This window comes from Macaca nemestrina, chromosome 6, assembly GCF_043159975.1.
Source record: "Macaca nemestrina isolate mMacNem1 chromosome 6, mMacNem.hap1, whole genome shotgun sequence".
Classification (NCBI taxonomy): Eukaryota; Metazoa; Chordata; class Mammalia; order Primates; family Cercopithecidae; genus Macaca; species Macaca nemestrina.
Genome location: NC_092130.1, coordinates 61,158,619 through 61,181,151, shown reverse-complemented (window position 1 = coordinate 61,181,151; position 22,533 = coordinate 61,158,619). Strand labels below are relative to the sequence as shown.

The window sequence follows — 22,533 nt, the reverse complement described above, 5'->3', positions numbered from 1 at the left end:
GCTCAGGCTGGAGTGCAGTGGCGTGATCTCGGCTCACTGCAAGCTCGGCCTCCTAGGTTGACGCCATTCTCCTGCCTCAGCCTCCTGAGTAGCTGGGACTACAGGCGCCCGCCACGACGCCCGGATAATTTTTTGTATTTTTAGTAAAGTCGGGGTTTCACCGTGTTAGTTAGGATGGTCTCAATCTCCCCTGACCTTGTGATCCGCCCGCCTCGGCCTCCCAAAGTGCTGGAATTATAGGCGTGAGCCACCGCGCCCGGCCTCTTGTTGCTCAGTTTCATTCTCATATATGGAATGCTCTTCAAAACTAACAACTAGGCAAAATAGAATGAGTAAACATGTAAATTATGGGCCAGTCACAGAATTTATGTGGGACCCACAGAAGTACATACAACAATCCTGATTCTGGTTCTAAAATATAAAATTAAAAAGCACTTGAAGTATAATTTGAAATAATAAAAGACAAGTCAAACTGTAGGTATATTAGACCTCAAAAATATATCTATTCTTAAAAAAGACAAATTAAGTTTTGTCCGTCATCTTATGAAAAGCCTGGAATACATAATGAAATTCATTATTTTTTGTAAGTTTCGGGATTTCCCCTCCCCCCACATCAGATGGGTAATGTGCAGATGGCACAAGGTTTGAGGGAGGGACATCTCACACAAGTGTGAACACACAATCATCACACTTATGAACTACAAAAGTAACTCGTAAGTAGCTTTTTATTACAAGACAAAGTAAATGTACATTGCAAAAAATGCAGTACAAATAAAAGGAAATAAAGTTACTAGTACTTGTCCCATCCAAGTATTATTATAGTTTGAAGTCTTTATACTACAAAAAAAAGCATATAAAAAACAAATTTAGTAAAATTCTAAAAACCACTTGTTTCATTTGGGGAGTTTCTTTCTTTCTTTTGTAGTTTCTCTCTTGTTGCCCAAGCTGGAGTGCAATGGCGCAACCTCGGCTCACTGCAACCTCCGTCTCCCAGGTTCAAGCGATTCTTCTGCCTCACTTTCCCGAGTAGTTGGGATTACAGGCGCATGCCACCACGCCCAGATAAGTTTTTTATTTTTAGTAGAAACGGGGTTTCACCGGCTGGTCTCGAACTCCCAACCTCAGGTGATACCCTCCCCCGCGCCCGACTTCCCAAAGTGCTGGGATTATAGGTGTGAGCCATCATGCCCGGCCTATCTGGAGAGTTTTTTGAGGGTTTTGTTTGTTTGTTTGTTTTGAGATGGAGTGTCTGTCACCCAGGCTGGAGTGCAATGGTATGGTCTTGGCTCACTGCAACCTCAGCTCCCGGGTTCAAGTGATTCTCCTGCCTCAGTCTGCCGAGTAGCTGGTATTACAGGCGGGAGCCACCACACCCGGCTAATTTTTGTATTTTTAGCAGAGATGGGGTTTCACTATGTTGGCCACGCTGGTCTCGAACTACTGACCTCGTGATCCGCCCTCCTCGGACTCCCAAAATTCTGAAATTACAGGTGTGAGTCACTGTGCCCGGTCTATCTGGAGAGTTTCTATACACATTCATGCAACGTTTACAGAACACCTTGAATGGGTGGGACTGGTGCGGTGCTAGACATTAGGGGCACACTTGTGTCCTGTTTCTCTCTATCCCAAAAGGGCTTACGTATACAGGGGGAGACATAAACAGATGTTTGTCAATTACAATACAAAACTTGTGTCAAAATACAATGAGAGTTGAATCTGTTTGTAGCTGTGACTCTGATCATTCCGGAATTCCTAGGTTCTTTTCGAAAACAAAAGCTTAATGCTGGGCTGGTGTGTTGTTATTGCCAGCACTATTTCAAATCATGTGTTAAGGTAACTTAGGCTAAGAAAATACCACTTTACTACTTGTCAAGTAAGTGTTCGAGCCTTTCAAAAACCATCCCGTTTAGGCACTTGGAAACACGCGCAAAGCTGGAGAAACCAATAAGCTGCTAACGTAGACGTTTCAAGGGTCACATTTACTTAAGAGACACTCGGGCCGCCAGGGGAGCGGTGCATATTGGGACTTGTAGTCATACCAGAACCGAGGAAACTGCAACTCCATTTAGGATGCACTTCTCCCCTTCAAATTTTCTGGCCCAACAGTTAGATTAAGCCCTAACCTAAAGCACAACTTACCACATCTCACTCATTCTGGGTTCATCAGGCTTCTGCCAGGTTTATCATGTTCAAGCTCAAACGCACGGCGTTCTCCTGTACAAGCCTCAAAGAGATTGGCTTATCCTCGGCGGTGGGCGGAGCCCTAGATGGACCGGGGATCGGGATTGGCCAGTTTCTGACTAGAAGAGGCGTTTTTAGGTTCACTTGCTGATAAGTATACTGTGGTAAAAAAGTGAATCCTTTACCACAGTAACAGCTACGTCGAGCGAAGTCTCGCGATATTTCGGCCGCAGGGATCCACAGTCGCGTAGTGAGTGGCGGAGGACTGCGGGGGTGGCGGGCACCGGAGCCGGGAAGGGACAGGTCAGGCGGGGAGTGCGAGCGCATTCTGCCTCCGCCACTCGGGCTGGGTCAGGAGTGGCTGCCCGAGGTCCAGAGGAAGTCTGTGGAGAGCGCGGCCTTCCTGGCCAGTGAGTCGGCCCCGGGTCGTGGCTGGTGAGGGGACCCTGAGCTTCACCTGGGCCAGCGCGGGCAGTGACAGGTGCGCTAAGGAGCCCGGCGCTCCGCCCGCTCGCCGACCCGCCCCCTCCGGGCCTCGCCCTCCAGGGCTCGGGATGAGTCGCGGGCCCCAGCTGAGCGGCTCCGGCTCCAGGCGCCTGTCGCTGCTTCTGCTGTCGCCACCGAAGAGCGGCCGCCGCCCCTGAGGGAAGGAGGGAGGGAAGCGGCCGCTGACCCGTGGCATGAGCTGGATGCGGTGTCCGTTGCAGGACTAGGGCGCCGACATGAACCTGCACCAGGTGCTGACCGGGGCTGTGAACCCTGGCGACCACTGCTTCTCCGTGGGCAGCATTGGCGACCAGCGCTTCACGGTGAGTGAAGGAGGCCCTCGCGTCGCCCGTGGCCCGGCCTTTGCCCGTCATTCTGGGCCAAGCTCGGCCCAGAACGACGGGCAGAGGCGCGAGCGACTTGTCGCCCCAGGGTTGTCCCTACCACCCAGAGCCGGGCAGACCTGGCCCTTGAGAACTAAGGAAGCAAAACCATTTCGGTCAGTGAGATACCGTTTGGAGCCTGAACTCAACTTAGAGAGTGTTTTGTAGGATTTTTAAAGTTTTTGGTCTGACTTCCTTGGACCGGGGTGCTTTGCCAAAGTCGTTTATCCAAAAATCTTTGTTGAGTAACGAGTTGGAGGCTTTTTATACCATTCTGTAGGTTCAAATTATTAAATTTAGGAATGATGGGGATTGGTTTCATTTTGTATTCTAAGTTAAGGTCAAGTATCTTTGTAGTTAAAAAAAAAAGTGGGTGTCTCAAAACAATTACCAATTGTTTGCTATCAACAACTAGCTTTGAGAACAGTGCTTTTCATTTATTTTCTTTTCAAATTCCCTGAGAAATAACTTCGGAAAGCAAAAAGCCTTTTCATTTTTAACAATGTTTCTTGGATATTTTACAGTAACCCGGTAATCCCAGGTTAAGGTTGCTTAACTTGCTTTTCATTGGTCACATATTGACAAGAAGAGAGCACCAGACTTCGGGCTACTTGTCAGTATAGTGGCATTTTCTGCCTTAACTATAGTTTTTTTTTTTTTTTTTTTTAAAGGTAACAGTTTCAAACTATAAGTCAGTAATTGCACATGATACTTTTGTCTACATAAATTTATAATGCTAATGATTTTTGCTACAATTTGTGTAGATACCTCTTTAGTTGTGATTAAAAGTAAAACTTGTTACTGCCTGGGAATACTGAGTGCTGTAGGCTTTTTTCCTTTAAAAAAAAAAAAAGTAAAACTTAATTTTGTATAAGTGACACAAAGTAAACAACGTAACCAATGCCCCAAGTTTAGGAGTCTTAAATTTCTAATCTTTTTCTCTGCTTTTAATTTTTCTGTGGTCTTCGTTGCTCAGAATAAATAATACTCAGCATTTAACATGGTGCAGGCATTTAATGCCTGAATTGTACTTTTAGAATTGTGCCAACAAGCATTTTGCTTTCAAATAGAGACTGTACCTCTCCTTTAGATTGACTTATACACATCTTAATTCATCGGGATTCCGATTCTAAATGTTTGCCCAGCCTGAATACTTGGGAAAAGAGTGAGCTCTGAGGGTCCCAGTGAGCAACTATAATTTCCTTACAGCTGGGCATTGCTCTCTGCTCTTGCTACTTAAGAGGGAAATAAAACATCATCCTTAGAAGGTTTTCCTACTGGGAAATTATAGGATAATAATGTTGCATTCTCTGTCATTTGCTAAAGTTATATGAATTCTTTCTCCAGTGTAAATTCTAAGAACTTTTGCTTTTTAAAAACTTTTGAAATGAGGGCCGGGCGCAGTGGCTCAAGCCTGTAATCCCAGCACTTTGGGAGGCCGAGACGGGCGGATCACGAGGTCAGGAGATCGAGACCATCCTGGCTAACACGGTGAAACCCTGTCTCTACTAAAAATACAAAAAATGAGCCGGGCGAAGTGGCGGGCGCCTGTAGTCCTAGCTACTCGGGAGCCTGAGGCAGGAGAATGGCGTGAACCCGGGAGGCGGAGCTTGCAGTGAGCTGAGATCCGGCCACTGCACTCCAGCCTGGGCGACAGAGCGAGACTGCGTCTCAAAAAAAAAAAAAAAAAAAAAAAAAAAAAAAAAATTTGAAATGAGGGCTCCCTCTGTCACCCAGGCTAGAGTGCAGTGGCATGATCACAGCTCACTGAAGCCTCGACCTCCCTGGCTTAAGCCATCCTGCCACCTTAGGCTCCTGAGTAGCTAGGACTACAGATGTTAATGACCACGCCTGGCTAAGTTTTCTATTTTTTGTAGAGAGGGGTCTCCTTATGTTGCCCAGGCTGATTTCAAGTCCCTGGGCTCAAGTGATCCTCCCACTTATGCCTCCCAAAATGCTAGGATTAGAGGTGTGAGCCACCATGCCCAGCCCTAAGAATTTTTTCTAAGAAGGCATTCACAATCTGTGTAAGCAGTGGTGTGAACTTCAGAGCATATACAGTATGATGGCCTATTTATATACCTGGATGCATTCCTCTATAAAACCTTGGTGAATGTCTCTGTATTATTTTTAAGGAGAGATCAGTTAATATGCCAAGGATTAGATAGATGGTCATCCTGTACCATCACGTAGCTTGTTGGTCAGTTCTGCTGAATTTTAAAGTTCATTTCCATAGAGTAAGATTTAATCTCCCACCAAGCCTACTGCAGATTTCTTCCAGGTCTCTGGAAGCATTCAGTAAATAAAGTAAAAATAATTTTTAAGTATAAAGAGAGCTCAGCTCTCTTTAGTTTTGATGGAATTTTAAGGATTTGACAGTCATGGTTTTCCTTTGCAGCCTATCCATCCCTGACTCTTTAAGTTGATTATGCTCATTATCCTGGACACTTATATACACCTTAAATTTATCTCTCTTGAAATCACCCTTTTTTTTTTCCTCTCGTTAAAAGGCGGAATCTATTGTTTACTTCTTGAGTAGTTTTTTTTTTTTGAGATGGAGTTTCACTCTTGTTGCCCAGGCTGGAGTGCAATGGCGTGATCTCATCTCACTGCAACCTCCGCCTCCTAGGTTCAAGAGATTCTCCTGCCTCAGCCTCCCGAGTAGCTGGGATTACAGGCATGCACCACCATGCCCGGCTAATTTGCATTCTTTAGTAGAGGTGGGGTTTCACCATGTTGGTCCGGCTAGTCTCGAGTTCCTGACCTCAGGTGATCCACCTGCCTCGGCCTCCCAAAGTGCTGGGATTACAGGCGTGAGCCGCTGCGCCCAGCCTTGAGTTTTGTTTTTAACCTCTTTTGATTTTGACTTTTCTTTGATAGGAAAATAGCAAACATTAATGGTAGATGGTATGTGAAGACTAAAATATCCCTCAGTTGCATTTTACTTGAAGTGGAGCATGACATCTTCCTCTTGTAGTTTCCCTTGAAAAATTCTTTTATTCCTTCTGGTACTTTGTGCCTTCTCTTAGGACAGTCCTGTTTTTGTAATTCCTCCCTTTGCGTGTTTGCAGATATCTTACCTGTTCTTGGTTTGAAAGATTACAAGATGTGAGATCTTGATTTACTCATAAAGTCTGACAGGTTTTAAATGGAAATGAAACTGAATGCCACTTCTCCTATTTTCTAGATTTGAAAATATGAAATTACCAGTGCAGGTTAATCATATCTAAGTATTAGATACTTTTTTTACTACCTCAACAGGCATCAAGCTGTTTTGACTTTGCTCTTAGTGAGAAACCCTCTTGTGGGCAATGACTATCTCTGCTGTGCTTTCAGAGCACTTTCTTTGCATCTTTATTATATCATTAACCAGTCTTGCCTTGTGTATTGTATGTGTGTGACTTCCCAGCCTTCATTGTGAGCACTTAGAACAGTGACTGAAAGAGTGTTTAAACCTAACAGTAAGGTCATTACTTGGAGTTGATTTCCAGTGTGGTCCCTTATAATTAGCTGTTTATCCCTTAGCAAGTTCTACTCTTTGAATTTCTTTTTTTCTCTGTGTAAAATGGGACTAAAATAGTATTATTCATAGAGTTGTTACATGAAAAAGTGCTAAGCTGTAAGTCTGTGGTTTAGCACATGAAAAACTCTCAAAAATGTCAGTTTTCATAAAATTAAGGTTATATTGTAATGCCTAACAACAGAAAGTACTTCATAAGTCATGGTCGAATTAATGAAAAATGGATAGAGAAACCTTACAGTAATATAATTAATAATTGCTGTATTTAAGAATAGCTTTAATCATTTAGATTTGAGTCCAAATGAATATTCCTGTTAGTTTCTTTTTTTTTTTTTTTTGAGATTGAGTATCACTCTATCACCCAGGCTGGAGTGCAGTGGCGCGATCTCAGCTTGCTGCAACCTCCGCTTCCCAGGTTCAAGCTATTCTCATGCCTCAGTCTCCCAAGTAGCTGGGATTACAGGCACACACCACCACGCCCAGCTAATTTTTGTATTTTTAGTAGAAACGGGTTTCATCATGTTAACCAGGCTGGTCTTGAACTCCTGACCTCAAGTGATCTGCCTGCCTCAGCCTCCCCACATGCTGGGATTACAGGCGTGAGCCACCGTGCCCTGCCTGTTAGTTTCTTTTTCAAAGTCAGTTGTTAGGCATTTTATCATCAACATCAAGTGAGCAACTAGGGGAGACTTCAGGTATACTAAGCAAAAATTCCTTATTTTTTCCTTATTTACTGGAATGCTTCCTTCATGCCTTTTTCCTTGTTAATTTCCTACTGCTCTTAGTAGGAAATTTTTTTAAAAAAAAATTAAAAAAAAAAAAAAAGGAGACAAGGTTTCCTTATGTTGCCCAGGCTGGTGTCTAACTCCTGGGCTCAAGTGATCCTCCCACCTCAGCCTCCCAGGCTGCTGGGATTACAGATGTAAGCTTCCATGTCCAGCCTACAATTTTTGTTTTTAGAATTGAATATATTCTGTTTCTAAAAGGCAGCAAGTTAAAAAGAAGACTAATTAGAATCTACATTTCTAGATTCTATTTTTATGCGTACTGTTGATATGATACATTTTTTTTCTTTTTCTTCTGTAGTTTATCCATACTTAGGGTTGAAACTGTGAATTGAATGACATGGAAAGGGAGATAATTTCTGAGACAGAAAGATTGTGCCAATATATAGGACTTCCTATCTCTGATTTGGAGTTATACCTTGGCTATGGGAGGGAAAGCAAATATGTTATAGCTCCAATTTCCCTTTAGTATTAGAAAACTCAATGTTTCCAGCTAAGGGAATCTAGATTAGAAATCAGAAGACTGCAATTATGAGAGTGTCATTAGAGAAATAGGGCTGAATAAGCAGTCTTCTTCATCAGCTTTCTGTAATAAGCACCCTTGAGTTTAGCTTTGTTGTGTTCACTTTAAGGAAACTTTTATTGGTAGCGGTGTGATTGTCAAATCAGGAGGGTGGGAAGGTTTTTTTTTTTTGAAAGGGGACATGTGAGTCTTTGCGATTGGGGAGAATATAGAAGGGGAAAGATTGCTACTGCTCATATGTGAAGAAAGAGAAAGATGTTTGTGGTGCATATAATAGTACAAGTACTAAATTGGACTTTAAAATATGTTGGCCTGTTTTAAAACTTAAAGTTTTTTTTTTTTTTTGAGACGGAGTCTCACCATGTCGCCCAGACTAGGGTGTAGTGGCGCCATCTGGTTCACTGCAAGCTCCGCCTCCCGGATTCAAGCCGTTCTCCTGCCTCAGCCTCCTGAGTAGCCAGGACTACAGGCACCCACCACCACGCCCAGCTAATTTTTTGTATTTTTAGTAGAGGCGGGGTTTCACCATATTAGCCAGGATGGTCTCGATCTCCTGACCTCGTGATCCGCCCGCCTTGGCCTCCCAAAGTGCTGGGATTACAGGCGTGAGCCACCGTGCCCTGCCAAAACATAAAGTTTTATAGTGTTAAAGTACCTTTAAAATAATTGAAATGGTACTAGTTCTCAATACTTTATTATATTTTAAAGATAATAATTACTGCATGCCAGACTTAAAACCTGTGTCATTTAAACAGGACATATACCAAAAGGATTTTTTTGGGGGTGTTTACCTGGTATTGTTGATTAAAACTAGAATGCTGACTGTTACAGCCTTGAATTTTAGAAATTTAGAATATTTGAGAAGATTCTCTGCCAAAATTTAAAGTTGAAAGTTATATTTTGATTATATGCTTGATAGCACATATGTGACTCAGGTTGAAAGTTACATTTTGATTATATGCTTGATAGCATACATGTGGCTCAGTTCTTCCTGTGCATCGTGTTTAGTTTTTTTTTTTTTTTTTTTTTTTGAGACGGAGTCTCGCTCTGTCACCCAGGCTGGAGTGCAGTGGCCGGATCTCAGCTCACTGCAAACTCCGCCTCCTGGATTCACGCCATTCTCCTGCCTCAGCCTCCCGAGTAGCTGGGACCACAGGCGCCCGCCAGCTCGCCCGGCTAGTTTTTTGTATTTTTTGGTAGAGACGGGGTTTCACTGTGTTAGCCAGGATGGTCTCGATCTCCTGACCTTGTGATCCACCCGTCTCGGCCTCCCAAAGTGCTGGGATTACAGGCTTGAGCTACCGCGCCCGGCCGTGTTTAGTTTTAAAGTTGATAAACCTAATGCTGTATGTGCCTAATAGAAGGATTTTCTTTTGTCAATTTAATTTTATTGGTTAATAATAGATTATTCTGATTACAGATCTTTTATTATTATTATTATTTAATTAAAACATTTTTAAATAAAAAGAGATGGGGGTCTCACTATATTGACCAGGCGTGACCAGGAACTCCCGGCCTCAAGTGATCCCCCCATCTTGGCCTCCCAAAGTGCTGGGGTTACAGGGGTGAACCACCAGGTCCAGTGCTATTTTATTTTATTTTTTTGAGGCAGGATCTTGTTATATTGCCCAGGCCAGTTTGGAACTCCTGGGCTCAGGTGAGTCTCCCTGTGATGACAGGTGTGCCCTACTGTGCCCAGTAGTTATAGATCTTTTGACAGAAGCAGCTGGTGACATCGACAGTTTATTTGATAGGCTGGTGCTCCTATTATTGTTTTGATAACCTCCTACATTATAGTCGGGGCACCTTGAAATGAATTTTTGTGAATAATTTATTTTAGACAGATCTGTAAAACCAGTTTTACATTTTGATTTAGAAGTTTCATGTGTTGTATTACATCTTAGGTTTTTTTTGTTTGTTTGTTTTAAGACAGGGCCTCACTCTGTCACCCAGGCTGGAGTGCAGTGGATCTCAGCTCACTGCAGCCTCTGCCTCCTGGCTGAAGTGATCCTCCCACCTTAGCCTCCCAAGTGGCTAGGACCACAGACACGTGCCACCATTCCTGGCTATTTTTTTTTTTTTTTTGTATTTTTTTCGTCTCCGTCTCTCTCTCTCTCTCTCTCTCTCTCTCTCTATATATATATATATATATATATAAAATTTTTATTTTTTTAATTTTTTTATTTTTTTTAAAGTACAGATAGGGTCTCATCATGTAGCCCGGGCTGTTCTCAAATTCCTGAGCTCAAGCAGTCCACCTGCCTCAGCCTCCCAAAGTACTGGGATTACAGGTGTGAACCACCATACCTGGGCTGTTTTAGGTTTTTATTTAAAATCAGGTAGACAGATTATTTTTATTTAAGAATTTAGTGGTACAAGGATTATTTTAAAATCATGCACAGCCCATTCTGTTTCATTTATTTATTTAAAACAATTTTTTAGAGATGGGGTCTCTTTGTGTTGCCAGGGCTAGTCTAGAACTTCTGGCCTCAAGCGATCCTACTGCCTCAGCCTCCCAAGTAGCTGGGACTACAAGCCTGTGCTGCTGCACCTGGCTCATATTTTCACTTTTATTTTCACAAACTTTCTAGTATTGAGAACATGGAAACTGGAGATTTAATATGTCCTTTTCTTTTAGAAACGAGACCACTTACATGGATTTGGAGCATGAATTATTTGTCCGGGCACTGATTCCTCTGTTCTTAGCACATATTTGTGAGATATTTATTTTATTTATTTTTTTGAGGCAGAGTCTTGCTCTGTCACCCAGGCTGGAGTACAGTTGTGGGATCATAGCTCACTGCACTGTCAACCTCCTGGGCTCAATCAGTCTTCTAACTTCAGTCTCCCAAGTAGCTGGGACCACAGGCGTGTGCCACACCAGGCCCAGCACATTTTTGTTTTTATTTTATGCGGAGATGGGGTCCCACTATGTTGCCCAGGCTGGTCTCAAACTCCTGGCTCAAGTGATCCTCCCACCTTGGCCTCTCAAAGTACTGGGATTACAGGCATGAGCCACTGCACCCAGTCTGTGAGATCAAGGAGTTCATATCATGCTTGTGTCGCAGGATGAAGATAACTATATGGAAATCAGACTTTAATTCTTGAGCTTATTACCTGTTGTTTCACAGTTATTGCTACACATTTTAACTTCCTAATTTATATAATTTAGCATGAGTTAATTTAGCAACACTCTTTGTTGCCAGTATCCTTTAACTCTCTTGACCCTTTTTATTTACACCAGTCTGATAAAATTCCACACACTTGATCAGTCTCATGTTCCTGTATATCTTGTGAGCACTACTAGACGATGTAAAGAAATTCCTGTGGAAAACAAAGTCATGTTTGCCAACCTCAGATGGGACCTCAAAGCTTTCCAGGAATCCTCCCACCCATCTGCTCATTTTTCCTTTCTTGCACCTTCTGAAACCTCCCACCCCAGTGCTCTCTTAACTCATGTAAACTTGTTGCCTGGAATCATTCAGATAGCAGCTCCCTCATTTTTGACTACAAGCCGAAAAATCGACTTACATCAGCATCCATTCTTTCCTTCTCTTCTCCTGGTACAGTAAAATAGATGTCCCCCAGAATTGTCCAGGGTTAATCCGTCTTCCTGGTGCCCTGGATCTTATCTCTTCAGGCTGTCTCTGGGATCTCAGCCCTAAAGTTATCTCCACTTTTTTCTTTCCAGAGGTTCTAAGACATGCTTTAAACTCTCATCTTGAAAAACAGCCAGCCAGAAAATCCTTTGATGCCACGTCCCTCTTTATCTTTGACTTCAGAGTCAAAGTCCTTGAGTTGTCTGTATTTGTTGCCACTTTTATGTCCTGCTCACTTCTTAACTCACTGTACTTTGGCAGCTTTTGTCTGCTTAGTCACCGGTAACCACATTGATGCTAATTTGAATCAACAGATCTCCTCTGTATCTTGCTTTCTCTTTGGCATTTGTCATGTTGATCATTTTCTCCTTCACTTTCCTTGGCTTAGTTATACCATACTCGCCCCCCAACCCCACCCTCTTAGTCGTTCTCAATGTTCTTTGCAAGATATCTTTCTTGTCTATACCTTAAATATTGGTGACCGTCAGGCCTACCAGGCCTTGGTCCTCTTCTTGTTTCATTCTACATGCAGCTCCTGGTGTATAGTCTGTGATGGTGAGATCCCTGTCTTGAGCTTCATATTGATAATTTTAAATACCTTTTGGATTGTTCCACTTGAAGTTACTACAAATAATCAATTTTAAAATGTTTTGCACGCCCATAATCCCAGCACTTTGGGAGGCTGAGGCAGGTGGATTGCTTGAGGTCATGAGTTCTAGGCCATCCTGGCCAACACGGTGAAACCTTGTCTCTACTAAAAATACAAAAAATTAGCCAGGTGTGGTGGTAGGTGCCTGTAATCTCAGCTACTCGGGAGGTTGAGGCAGGAGAATCGCTTGAACCTAGGAGGCAGAGGTTGCAGTGAGCCAAGATCGTCCCGCTACACTCCATCCTGGGTGACAGAGCAAGACTTCGTCTCAAAATTAAAATAAAATAAGTAAAATGTTCCATACTCAGTCAACTCCCCTACCTTGGTGCACCTTGCAACCCACACCCCCATTTGTTTTGTTTGTCCTCCTGTGTTCATTATCTCTGTGAATGGTTCCATTATCCAGCTATTTTTTTTAAGCCAAAGATTTGGAAATATCCTTAACACCTAATCCATCTACATTTTTCTTATACAATCAGTCAAGCCCTGTAGATTCTGTCTTCTGAGTAATTTTAATGTATTTCCATTTGTCTTTTCAGTAGTGCTGTTACTCTGTTGAAATAGCCTTTTAACCTGTGTCCCTGTATTTAATCATGCTTGTCTTCAACTTAAACAATACTGCCAGAGGGACCATTTTAAAAGGCAGATTAGGATAAAGTGTGAATTCTTCCCAATGCATTTTACTGTACTTTTCTAGTCTCTCATCACTTTTCCTCCTCCCTGCAGTAGTTGCCTCCCTAAACTTTAGCTGTATCTAACGTCTTTCCATTTATACAGTAAGAAATGCTTTCTTATTTCCAAGCCATTTCACAAGCTGCTCAGGCAGCGTTTCAATTCCCCCTCCCTATGCAAAAAAGGCGTAAATCTGGCTAACTGATCCCTAAAACCTTGGTTTAGATGTCGCTATTCAGACTAGATGATCTTCCTATTTGTAGCCTATCTTGTAATTGCTTTTTCAGTTGTTACCCACTAGAATTGTACTACCTCTAGGGGCAGTGACTTCATGTTGCATTCCAAACAGCTGGCAAGGTAGGGCCTAGTAAATACATGAGGACAAATGGGACAAAGAAAACCTGTGCTGGAATCAGAAGAGCTCCAAGGACTAAGCTGTCTGTTGTGGGCAAGGCAAAGAAGACAGCTGCGTTTGGGCTGCCTCCCCTTCTTCACTCCCAGCTTAGAATCCTCAAAAAGTCAAATCCAGATGACTTCTTGGAAGGCCTTGGGGTAAGGAAGTGTGATTTCAGCTTTCCATTCCCTCCCCACAGAAATAGCACTCTTTCTTGATTCATTTAACTAACATTTATTGATGCCGTATGTGTGCGAGGCATTGTTTATTGGTAGCTAAAATCTTTACCTGAGTCAGAACCTTTTTAAAATAAAACATATTTTAATGTGTAAAAACTGCTTGAGAACATACTTTGACTCAAACGTCTTCAGACTTAAGTCAATTAACAGGTATATATAGTTGGCGTCTGGTTACGTTTTGTTTTTATAGGAGGAATAAGAACCCCTAAGTATTGGATGCAAGAAGTGTAGATGAGAAGTTAATTTGAAGAAGATATAGAGCTGCAGAAACAAAGATTGAAGACCAACTTACACTTTACCAATTTTAACCAGAGGTGCCCTTGCTTAACCTTTTCGTTTTAACTAATGGGGACAAATTGAGTCTGTACATGGAGAATTTTGTTCTTGTGTGTATTCGAAGGTAATTTTTGTCCATAAGTGATAAAGGATTTAAGAAAAGAGTTCCTTTGGAATTAAAAATTGAGTTTTTACTGCATTTGGGGTCCTGCTATCTAAAAATATGAGAAAGAATTATGAATAAACATGATTCTTGCCCTTCGGGAGCCTAAGTTTATTGTTGTCTGAATTGATTGCTGACATAATTATTTCCCAGAGAAAGTTTTAAGATAACGTGTGTGTGTGTGTATGTGTGTGTGTATTAATATGTTCTTAGAATGCTTTATAAAATCAATTTTTATTTTTTTTATTTTTAGTTTTTTTTTAGAGACAGAGTCTTACGGTGTTTCCCAGGCTGCAGTGTAGTGGCGCAGTCATAACTCACTGCAGCCTCAAACTCTTGAGTTTAGACAGTCATGCTTCCTCAGCCTCTTGAGTAGCTGGGACTACAGACATGTGCCACCATGCCTGGCTTATTTTATTTTTCTAGAGACAGGGTCTCACTCTGTTGCCCTGGCTGGAGTGCAGTAGTGTGAACACAGCTCACTGCAGCTTCAACCTCCTTGGCTCAAGTAGATCCTCCCACCACAGTGTCCCAAGTAGCTGGGACAACAGGCACGTCCCACCATGCCTGGCTAATTTTTAAAATTTTTTGTAGAGTGGGGTCTCATTGTGTTACCCACACTGGTCATGAACTTCTGGGCTCAAGCAATCCTCCCGCGTTGTCCTCCCAGAGTGCTGGGATTATAGACGTGAGCTACGATGCCTGGCCTTATTTTATTTTTTAATTGATGAATAATAGATGTACATGCTTTCAAAGTGTGATAATTTAATACATTCATATAATTTGTAAAGATTAAATCACTGTACTTGGCATATCCAGCACCTTAAATATTTGTGTTTATGCTAGAACTATTCGAATTCTTCTAGCTATTTTGAAATATACAATGGATTATTGTAAACTACGGTTACAGTACTGATCTGTCTGACACTAGGTCTTATGACTTCTATCAAACGTTTATTAGTACCAATTATTCAATTTCTCTTCGTCCTCCCCACCAACACCCTTAGCCCTCTGGTAACCATCAATCTACTCTCTATGAGATCCACTTTTGTAGTTCCCACATATGAATGAGAACATGTGATATATTTGTCTTTCTGAGCTTCGCTTATGTCACTTAGAATGACCTCCAATTCCATCCTTTTTATTGTTTGTTTATTTCTTTATTTATTCATTTGAGTCAGAATCTCAAAAAGGCTGGAATGCAGTGGCCTGATCTTGGCTCACTGCAACCTCTGCTTCCCAGGTTCAGGTGATTCTTGTGCCTCAGCCTCCTGAGTACCTGGGATTACAGGCATGTGCCACCATGCCTGGCTAATTTTTTTTTGTGTGTGTGTGTATATATGTGTGTGTGTGTATATATATGTGTGTGTGCATATATATATGTCTGTGTGTGTATATATATGTCTGTGTATACATTTAATAGATATGGGTTTCGCCATGTTGACCAGGCTGGTCTCAAACTCCTGGCCTCAAGTGATCTGCCCACCTTGACTTCCCAAAGTGTAGTTCCATCCTTATTGCTGCAAATGGCAGGATTTCATTCTTTTTAATGGCTGAATAATATTTCATTGTGTACATATACTACACTTTTTTCATCCATTGATGGGCACTCACTTAGGTGGATTTTATTATCTTGGGTACTGTGAGTAGTGTTGCAATAAACATGGGCACATAAATGTCTTTTTGATGCATTGAATTCCATTCTTTTGGATATATACCCAATAATGGAATTGCTGGATCATATGGTTGTTCAGTTATTAGGTTTTTGGTTTTTTTGAGATAGAGTCTTGCTCTGTTGCCCAGGCTGGAGTGCAGTGACACAATCTCGGCTCACTGCAACCTCCGCCTCCTGGGTTCAAGGGAGTCTTCTGCCTCTGCCTCTGAGTAGCTGGGATTACAGGTGTGCACCACCACGCCTGGCTAATTTTTGTGTTTTTAGTAGAGATGGGGTTTTATGTGAGACAGGCTGGTCTCAAATTCCTGGCCTAAGGTGATCTGCCTGCCTTGGCCTCTGAAAGTGCTGGCATTACAGCCCTGAGCCACCGTGCCTGACCAGTTACTAGGTTTTGGAGAACCTGCATACAGTTATTCATAGTGGTTGTACTAATTTACATTCCCACCAACACAGTACAATGGTTCCCCTTTCTCTGCATCTTTTGAGAACATCTGCTGTCACCAGTCTTCTTGTTAAAAGCCATTTTAACTGGGGTGAGATGATATATCTTTGTAGTTTTTATTTGCATTTTTCTGATGATTTGTGATGTTGAACATTTTTTCATATATCTGTTGGCTATTTGTATGTCTTCTTTTTAGAAATGTCTGTTCATATCTTTTTCCTTTTTTTTTTTTTTAAGACAGAGTCTTGTGCTGTTTCCCAGGCTGGAGTGTGGTGGCTCGATCTCGGCTCCCTGCAACCTCTGCCTCCTGGGTTCAAGCGATTCTCCTGCCTCAGCCTCCAAGTAGCTGGGATTACAGGTGCGCACCACCATGCCTGGCTGATTTTTGTATTTGTAGTAGAGATGGGGTTTTGCCATGTTGGCCAGACTAGTCTCAAACTCCTGACCTCAAGTGATCCGCCCGCCTCGGCCTCCCAAAATGCTGGGATTTCAGGCATGAGCCACCGTGCCTGCCCTTTTCCCCAAAAGGGTTCTTTTTGCTTAAAATTGTTTTGGCTATTTGGGGTGTTTGTGGCTCCACATAAATTGTAGGGTCATTTTTTCTATTTCTGTGAAGAATGTAATCTGTATCAGAATACCAAAGACAGTCTTCACAGAAATAGAAAAAACGATCTTTGGCCGGGTGCTATGACTCACGCCTGTAATCCTGGCACTTTGGGAGGCTGAGGCGGGTGGATCATCTGAGGCTGGGAGCTCGAGACTGGCGAGTGACCAACATGCAGAAACCCCGTATCTCCTAAAAATACAAAATTAGCCAGGCGTGGTGGTGGCACATGCCTGTAATCCCAGCTACTCGGGAGGCTGAGGCAGGAGAATCGCTTGAACCTGGAAGGTGGAAGTTGTGGTAAGCCGAGATTGCACCTTTGCACTCCAGCCTGGGCGACAAGAGTGAAACTCCATCTCAAAAAAAAAAAAAAATCCTAAAATTGTTTTCGGTATGGTCATTTTAACAATATTAATTCTTCCAGTCCATGAGCATGGAATATCTTTCCATTTTTTGTGTGTCTACATCAATTTCTTTCATCAATTTTATAGTTTTCTGTGTAGAGATCTTTCACTTCTTTGGTTAAATTAATTCTGGCTGGTCACGGGGGCTCATTCCTGTAATCCCATCACTTTGGGAGGCTGAGGAGGGAAGATCACTTGAGACCAAGAGTTCAAGACCAGCCTAGCCAACATGGTGAAACCCTGTCTCTACTAAAAATACAAAAGAATTAGCCGGGCATGGTGGTGTGCACCTGTTGTCCTAGCTACTCGGGAGACTGAGGCATGAGAATGGCTTGAACCCAGGAGACAGAGGCTGCAGTGAGCCAAGATTGGCACCACTACGCTCCAGCCTGGGTAGCAGAGTGAGAATCTGTCTCAAAATAAATAAATAAAATAGTAATAATAATAATAATAAATTCCTGTATTGTTTTTTGTTCTTTGTAGCTGTTGTAATGGGATTGCTTTCTGATTTCTTTGGCAGATTGCTCACTGTTGGTGAGCATACAATGGTATATGCTGTTCTGTACACCATTGATGTATAGAAATGCTGCTGATTTTTGAATGTTGATTTTGCATCCTGGAATTTTACGGAATTTGTTTATCCATTCTAACAGGTTTTTTTGGTGGAGTCTTAAGGCTGTTCTGAGTATACAGTCATATCATTTGTGAACAAGGCTAATTTGACTTCTTTTCCAATTTGGTTACTCTTTATTTTTTTCTCTTGCTTAACTGCTCTGGCCAGGACTTCTAGTACTGTATTGAATAAAAGTGGTGAAAGTGGGCATTCTTGTTCCATATCTTAGAGGAAAAATCTTCAGTTTTTCCCTATTTAGAATGACGATAGCTGTGGGTTTTTCATAAATAATCTTTATTATTGTGAGGAATGTTCCTCCTATGCCCAGTTTGTTGAGGATTTTTATCATCAAGGGATGTTGAATTTTATCAAATGCTTTTCCAGGATCTATTGAAACTATCGTATGGTTTTTGTTCTTGTTTCTGTTAAGGTGATATATCACATTTATTGATTTACATATTGTATTCGTCTCTTTTCATGCTGCTGATAAAGACATACCCAAGACTGAGCAAGTTACAAAAGAGGTTTATTGGACTTACACTTCCACGTGGCTGGGGAGGCCTCACAATCATGGCCGAAGGTGAAAGGCACATTTCACATGGCGGTGGCAAGAGAGAGAATGAGAGCCAAGTGAAATGGGTTTCCCCTTATCAAACCATCAGATCTCGTGAGACTTATTCACTCCCGCGAGAACAGTATGGGGTAAACCACCTCCATGATTCAATTCTCTCCCACCTGGTCCCTTCCACAACACATGGAAATTATGGGTGTACAATTCAAGGTGAGATTTGGGTGGGGACACAGAGCCAAACCATATCACATATGTTGAAACATCCTTGCGTCCCTGGTATGAATGCCACTTTATCATGGTGAGTGATCTTTTAGTGTTGTTCAATTTGGTTTGTAGGTGTTTTATTGAGAATTTTTGTATCTGTCTTCATGTGTGATATGGGCTTGTAGATTTTTGTTGTTGTTGTTTTGTCTGGTTTTGGTGTCAGGATAATGCTGGTCTCCAGATGAGTTTGAAAGTCTTCCTTTCTCTTCAATTTTTTTTGAAGTGTTTGAGTAGATTGGTGTTAGTTCTTCTTTAAATGTTTGATAGAATTCAGCAGTGAAGCCATCAGGTCCTGAGCTTTCCTTTGATAAAATACTATTTATTATGGCTTCCATCTCATTACTCATTATTGATTTGTTGAGGTTTTCTATTTCCTTGTGGTTCAATCTTGGTAGGTTGTATGTGTCCAGGAATTTATCCACTCACTTCTGGATTTTATTGAATTTGCTGGTATATAGTTGTTCATAAGGATTCTTTTTATTTCTTTGATCTAGTTGTTATGTCTTCTTTTTAATTTGTTACTTATTTGGGTCTTCTGTTTTTTTGTTAGTCAAGCCAAAGGTTTGTTTATTTTCTTTAACTTTTCATTAAAAAGTTTCATTTCGTTGATCTTTTTGTCTCAATTTCATTTATTTATGCTCTGATCTTCATTTTTTCCTCGTATGAATTTGGGTTTGATTTGCTCGTGGTTTTCAAGTTCCTTGAGGTGCATTATTAGGTTATTTGAAGTCTTTCTACTTTTTTTCTTTTTTCTACTTTTTAAATATAAGCATTTATTGCTTTCAACTTTTCTTAGTACTGCTTTTGCTATATCCTATAGATTTTATGTTGTATTCCCATTTTCATTTGTTTTAAGAAAGTTTTAATTTCCTTCCTAATTTTGTTACTGATCCATTGGTCATTCAGGTGCATATTTGTGAAGTTTCCGAGGGTTTTCTTACTTATTTCTAGTTTTATTCCACTGTAGTGAGAAAAGATACTTTATATGATTTCTCCTTTTAAAAAAATTGTTCAGACTTGTTTTGTGACCTCAGATATGTCTATTTTTGGCAATAGTCTATGTGCTGATGAAAATAATATGTATTCTGCAGCCGTTAGGTGGATGTTCTTTAAATGTCAGGCCTATTAGATCTAGTGTATCGTTTAACTGATGTTTCTTTTGTTGATTCTTCTGTTAGATGATCTGTCTATTACTGAGAGTGGGGTGTTAAATTCTCCTACGTTTTGTATTGCATTCTATTTAGATCTATTCACGCTTGCTTTATTTTTATTTATTTATTTGTTTGAGACAGAGTCTCATTCTGTTGCTCAGGCTGGAGTGCAATGGCACGATCTTGGCTAACTGCAACCTCTTTCTCCCAGGTTGAGGCGATTCTCCTGCCTCAGCCTCCCGAGTTGCTGGGATTACAGGCACCCCCACCGTGCCCGGCTAATTTTCGTATTTTCAGTAGAGAGAAGGCTTCACCATGTTGGCTAGGCTGGCCTCTAACTCCTGACCTCAGGTGATCCGCCAGTCTCGGCCTCCCAAAGTGCTGGGATTACAAGTGTGAGGCACCATGCCCAGCAGTGTTTGCTTTATATGCTTGAGAGCTCTGGTGTTGGGTGATGGAGATATTTATAATTGTTATATCCTATTTCTAGATTGACTGCTTTATCATTATATAGCAATCTTTGTCTCTTTATAGTCTTTGATTCGTAGCATATTTTATCTGATGTAAGTATTGCTAGTCTGGCTATTTTTTGGTTTTCAGTTGCATGTAATATCTTTTTCCACCCCTTTACTTTCAGTCTATGTATGCTTTTATTGGTGAGGTGGGTTTCTTGTGGACAGTATATAGTTGGCTCTTTTTTCTTCATTTATTCAGCCACTCTGTGCCTTCTAATGGGAGAATAAAGCCCCTTTACATTGTGTTATTAGGTTGGTGCAAAAGTAATTGTGGGTTTTCCTTTTAAAAAAAATATTGGTAAGTAAGGATTTACTACTGGCATTTTGTTGTTTTTCTGGTTGTTTTTCTACTCCTCTCTTCCTTTCTTACTGTCATCCTTTTTGGTTAAATGCTCTTCTCTGATAGTGTGTTTTACTTTGTTACTGTTTATTTTTAAAGAATTTATTATTGGTTTTGGCACTGTGGCTACCATGAGGGCTCACATAAAACATCTTATTGAAGTGCATTATTGTCTTAAAGCTATGACAGCTTATATCTCAAAGAATAGAAACAAATAAAAATAAAATTCTATATTCACATTTTTGGCTTTCAGTTATCTTAATTTGCATGTTTTTATATTGCTTATCTCTTAAAAAGTTACTGTAGATACTGTTTTTGATAGATTTGTCTTTTGGGCTTCATAATAGAGTTATGAATAGGTTACACACCACAATTATAGTATTCTTCTAAATTTGTATGTGACTTAATTTTTCTATTGAGTTTTATATCTTCCAAAAAAATTTTTTTTTGCATGTTAATGGTTTTTTTGTTTCATGTTGAAGAACTCCCTGTAGCATTTTTGCAAGTCTTGAAGGTGGTGGATTTTGTCACCCTTTGGGAAATACTTTATCTCTCCTTCATATTTGAAGGATAACTTTGCTGGCTACAGTATTTGTAGAAGACAGTATTTTGTCTTTTAGCATTTTGAAAGTGTCACCTAGCTCCTTCCTGGCCTATGTGGTTTCCCTTGATGAATCTTTTGCCAGACAAATTGGAGCTCCTTTACACATATATATATTTTTGAGACAGAGTCTCATTCCATCACCCAGGCTGGAGTGCAGTGGCATGATCTCAGATCACAGCAACCTCTGCCTCCTGGATTCAAGCAATTCTCATGCCTCAGCCTCCCAAGTAGCTGGAATTACAGGTGTGCCCCACTTCACCCTGCTTATTTTTGTATTTTTTAGTAGAGATGGGGTTTTGCCATTTTGGCCAGGCTGGTCTCAAACTCCTGGCCTTAAGTGATCCACCCACCTTGGCCTCCCAAAGTGCTGAGATTACAAGCATCAGTCTTGTGCATAGCTGCTTCATTTTTGGTGCTGCCTTTTTTTTTTTTTTTTTTTTTAAATTTTGAGACAGAGTTTCACTCTTGTTGCCCAGGCTGGAATGCAATGGCACAATCTTGGCTCACCACAACCTCTGCCTCCTGGGTTCAAACAATTCTCCTGGCTCAGCCTTCCTGAGTAGCTGGGATTACAGGCATACGCCACCGCACCTGGCTAATTTTGTATTTTTAGTAGAGACGGGGTTTCTCCAGATTGGTCAGGCTGGTCTTGAAATCCAGACCTCAGGTGATCCGCCCGCCTTGGCCTCCCAAAGTGTTGGGATTACAGGCGTGAGCCACCGCACCTGGCTTTTGTACTGCTTTTAGAATTTTCTCTTTGTCCTTGACCTGTGAGAGTTTGATTATTTTATGCTTGGGGTTAGTCTTTTTTTTTATTTTGGAGAAGGAGTTTCGCTCTTGTTGCCCGCCCCCCCCCCCCCCCGCCCATGCTGGAGTGCAATGGCTAGATCTCGGATCACTGCAACCTCCACCTCCCGGGTTCAAGCGATTCTCCTACCTCAGCCTCCCAAGTAGCTGGTATTATAGGCGCCTGCCACCACACCTAGCTAATTTTTGTGTTTTTAGTAGAGATAGGGTTTCACCATGTTGGCCAGGCTGGTCTCGAACTCCTGACCTCAGGTGATTCGCCTGCCTCAGCCTCCCAAATGCTGGGATTACAGGCATGAGCCACTGTGTCTGGCCACTTGGGGTTAGTCTTATTTGGGTCAAATCTGTTTGGGTTTTTCTGGCCTTCATCTACCTGGATATTTATGTCTTTCTAAAGTTTTGGAAAGTTTTCTGTTATTTCTTTGGATAAGCTTTCTACTTCTTTCTCTTGTTCAAATCCCTCTTGAATGCCAATTCTTAGATTTCATTTTTCGAAGTAATTTTTTATATCTTGTAGGCAACTTCATTACTTTTCTTTTTTGTTTTTTTGTTCTCTGTATGTTTTTAAATAGCCTGTCTTTGAGCTCACTGATTCTTTCTTCTGCTTGATCCTTATTCTGTGGAGAGCCTCTAATGAATTTTTTAGTTCAGCAAATGTATTTCTCAGTTCCAA

General features: G+C 41.4%; 1 protein-coding gene and 1 non-coding gene across 8 annotated transcripts in view; one reads left to right on the top strand and one right to left on the bottom strand.

Annotated features, from left to right (window-relative positions):
- Positions 1-611: 611 nt before the first annotated feature.
- Positions 612-710, bottom strand: LOC112423385 (small nucleolar RNA U13). The gene has a single exon (XR_003013858.2). It is a non-coding gene; the product is annotated as a small nucleolar RNA U13 (small nucleolar RNA).
- A 1,608-nt stretch (positions 711-2,318) lies between these two features.
- The window catches only part of LOC105500026 (Dmx like 1), a 175,787-nt gene continuing 155,572 nt past the window's right edge, over positions 2,319-22,533 (top strand). For 2 of the 7 annotated variants that reach the window (XM_024787129.2, XM_011772923.3), the window contains exons 1-2: positions 2,319-2,431; positions 2,889-2,990. In XM_024787129.2, coding sequence (XP_024642897.2) covers positions 2,904-2,990 — 87 coding nt within the window. In that variant the 5' untranslated portion in view covers positions 2,319-2,431; positions 2,889-2,903. Of the gene's footprint in view, positions 2,991-22,533 lie in introns of all 7 variants that reach the window. The other 5 variants (XM_071098562.1, XM_024787128.2, XM_011772924.3 and 2 more) reach the window with 4 other exon arrangements.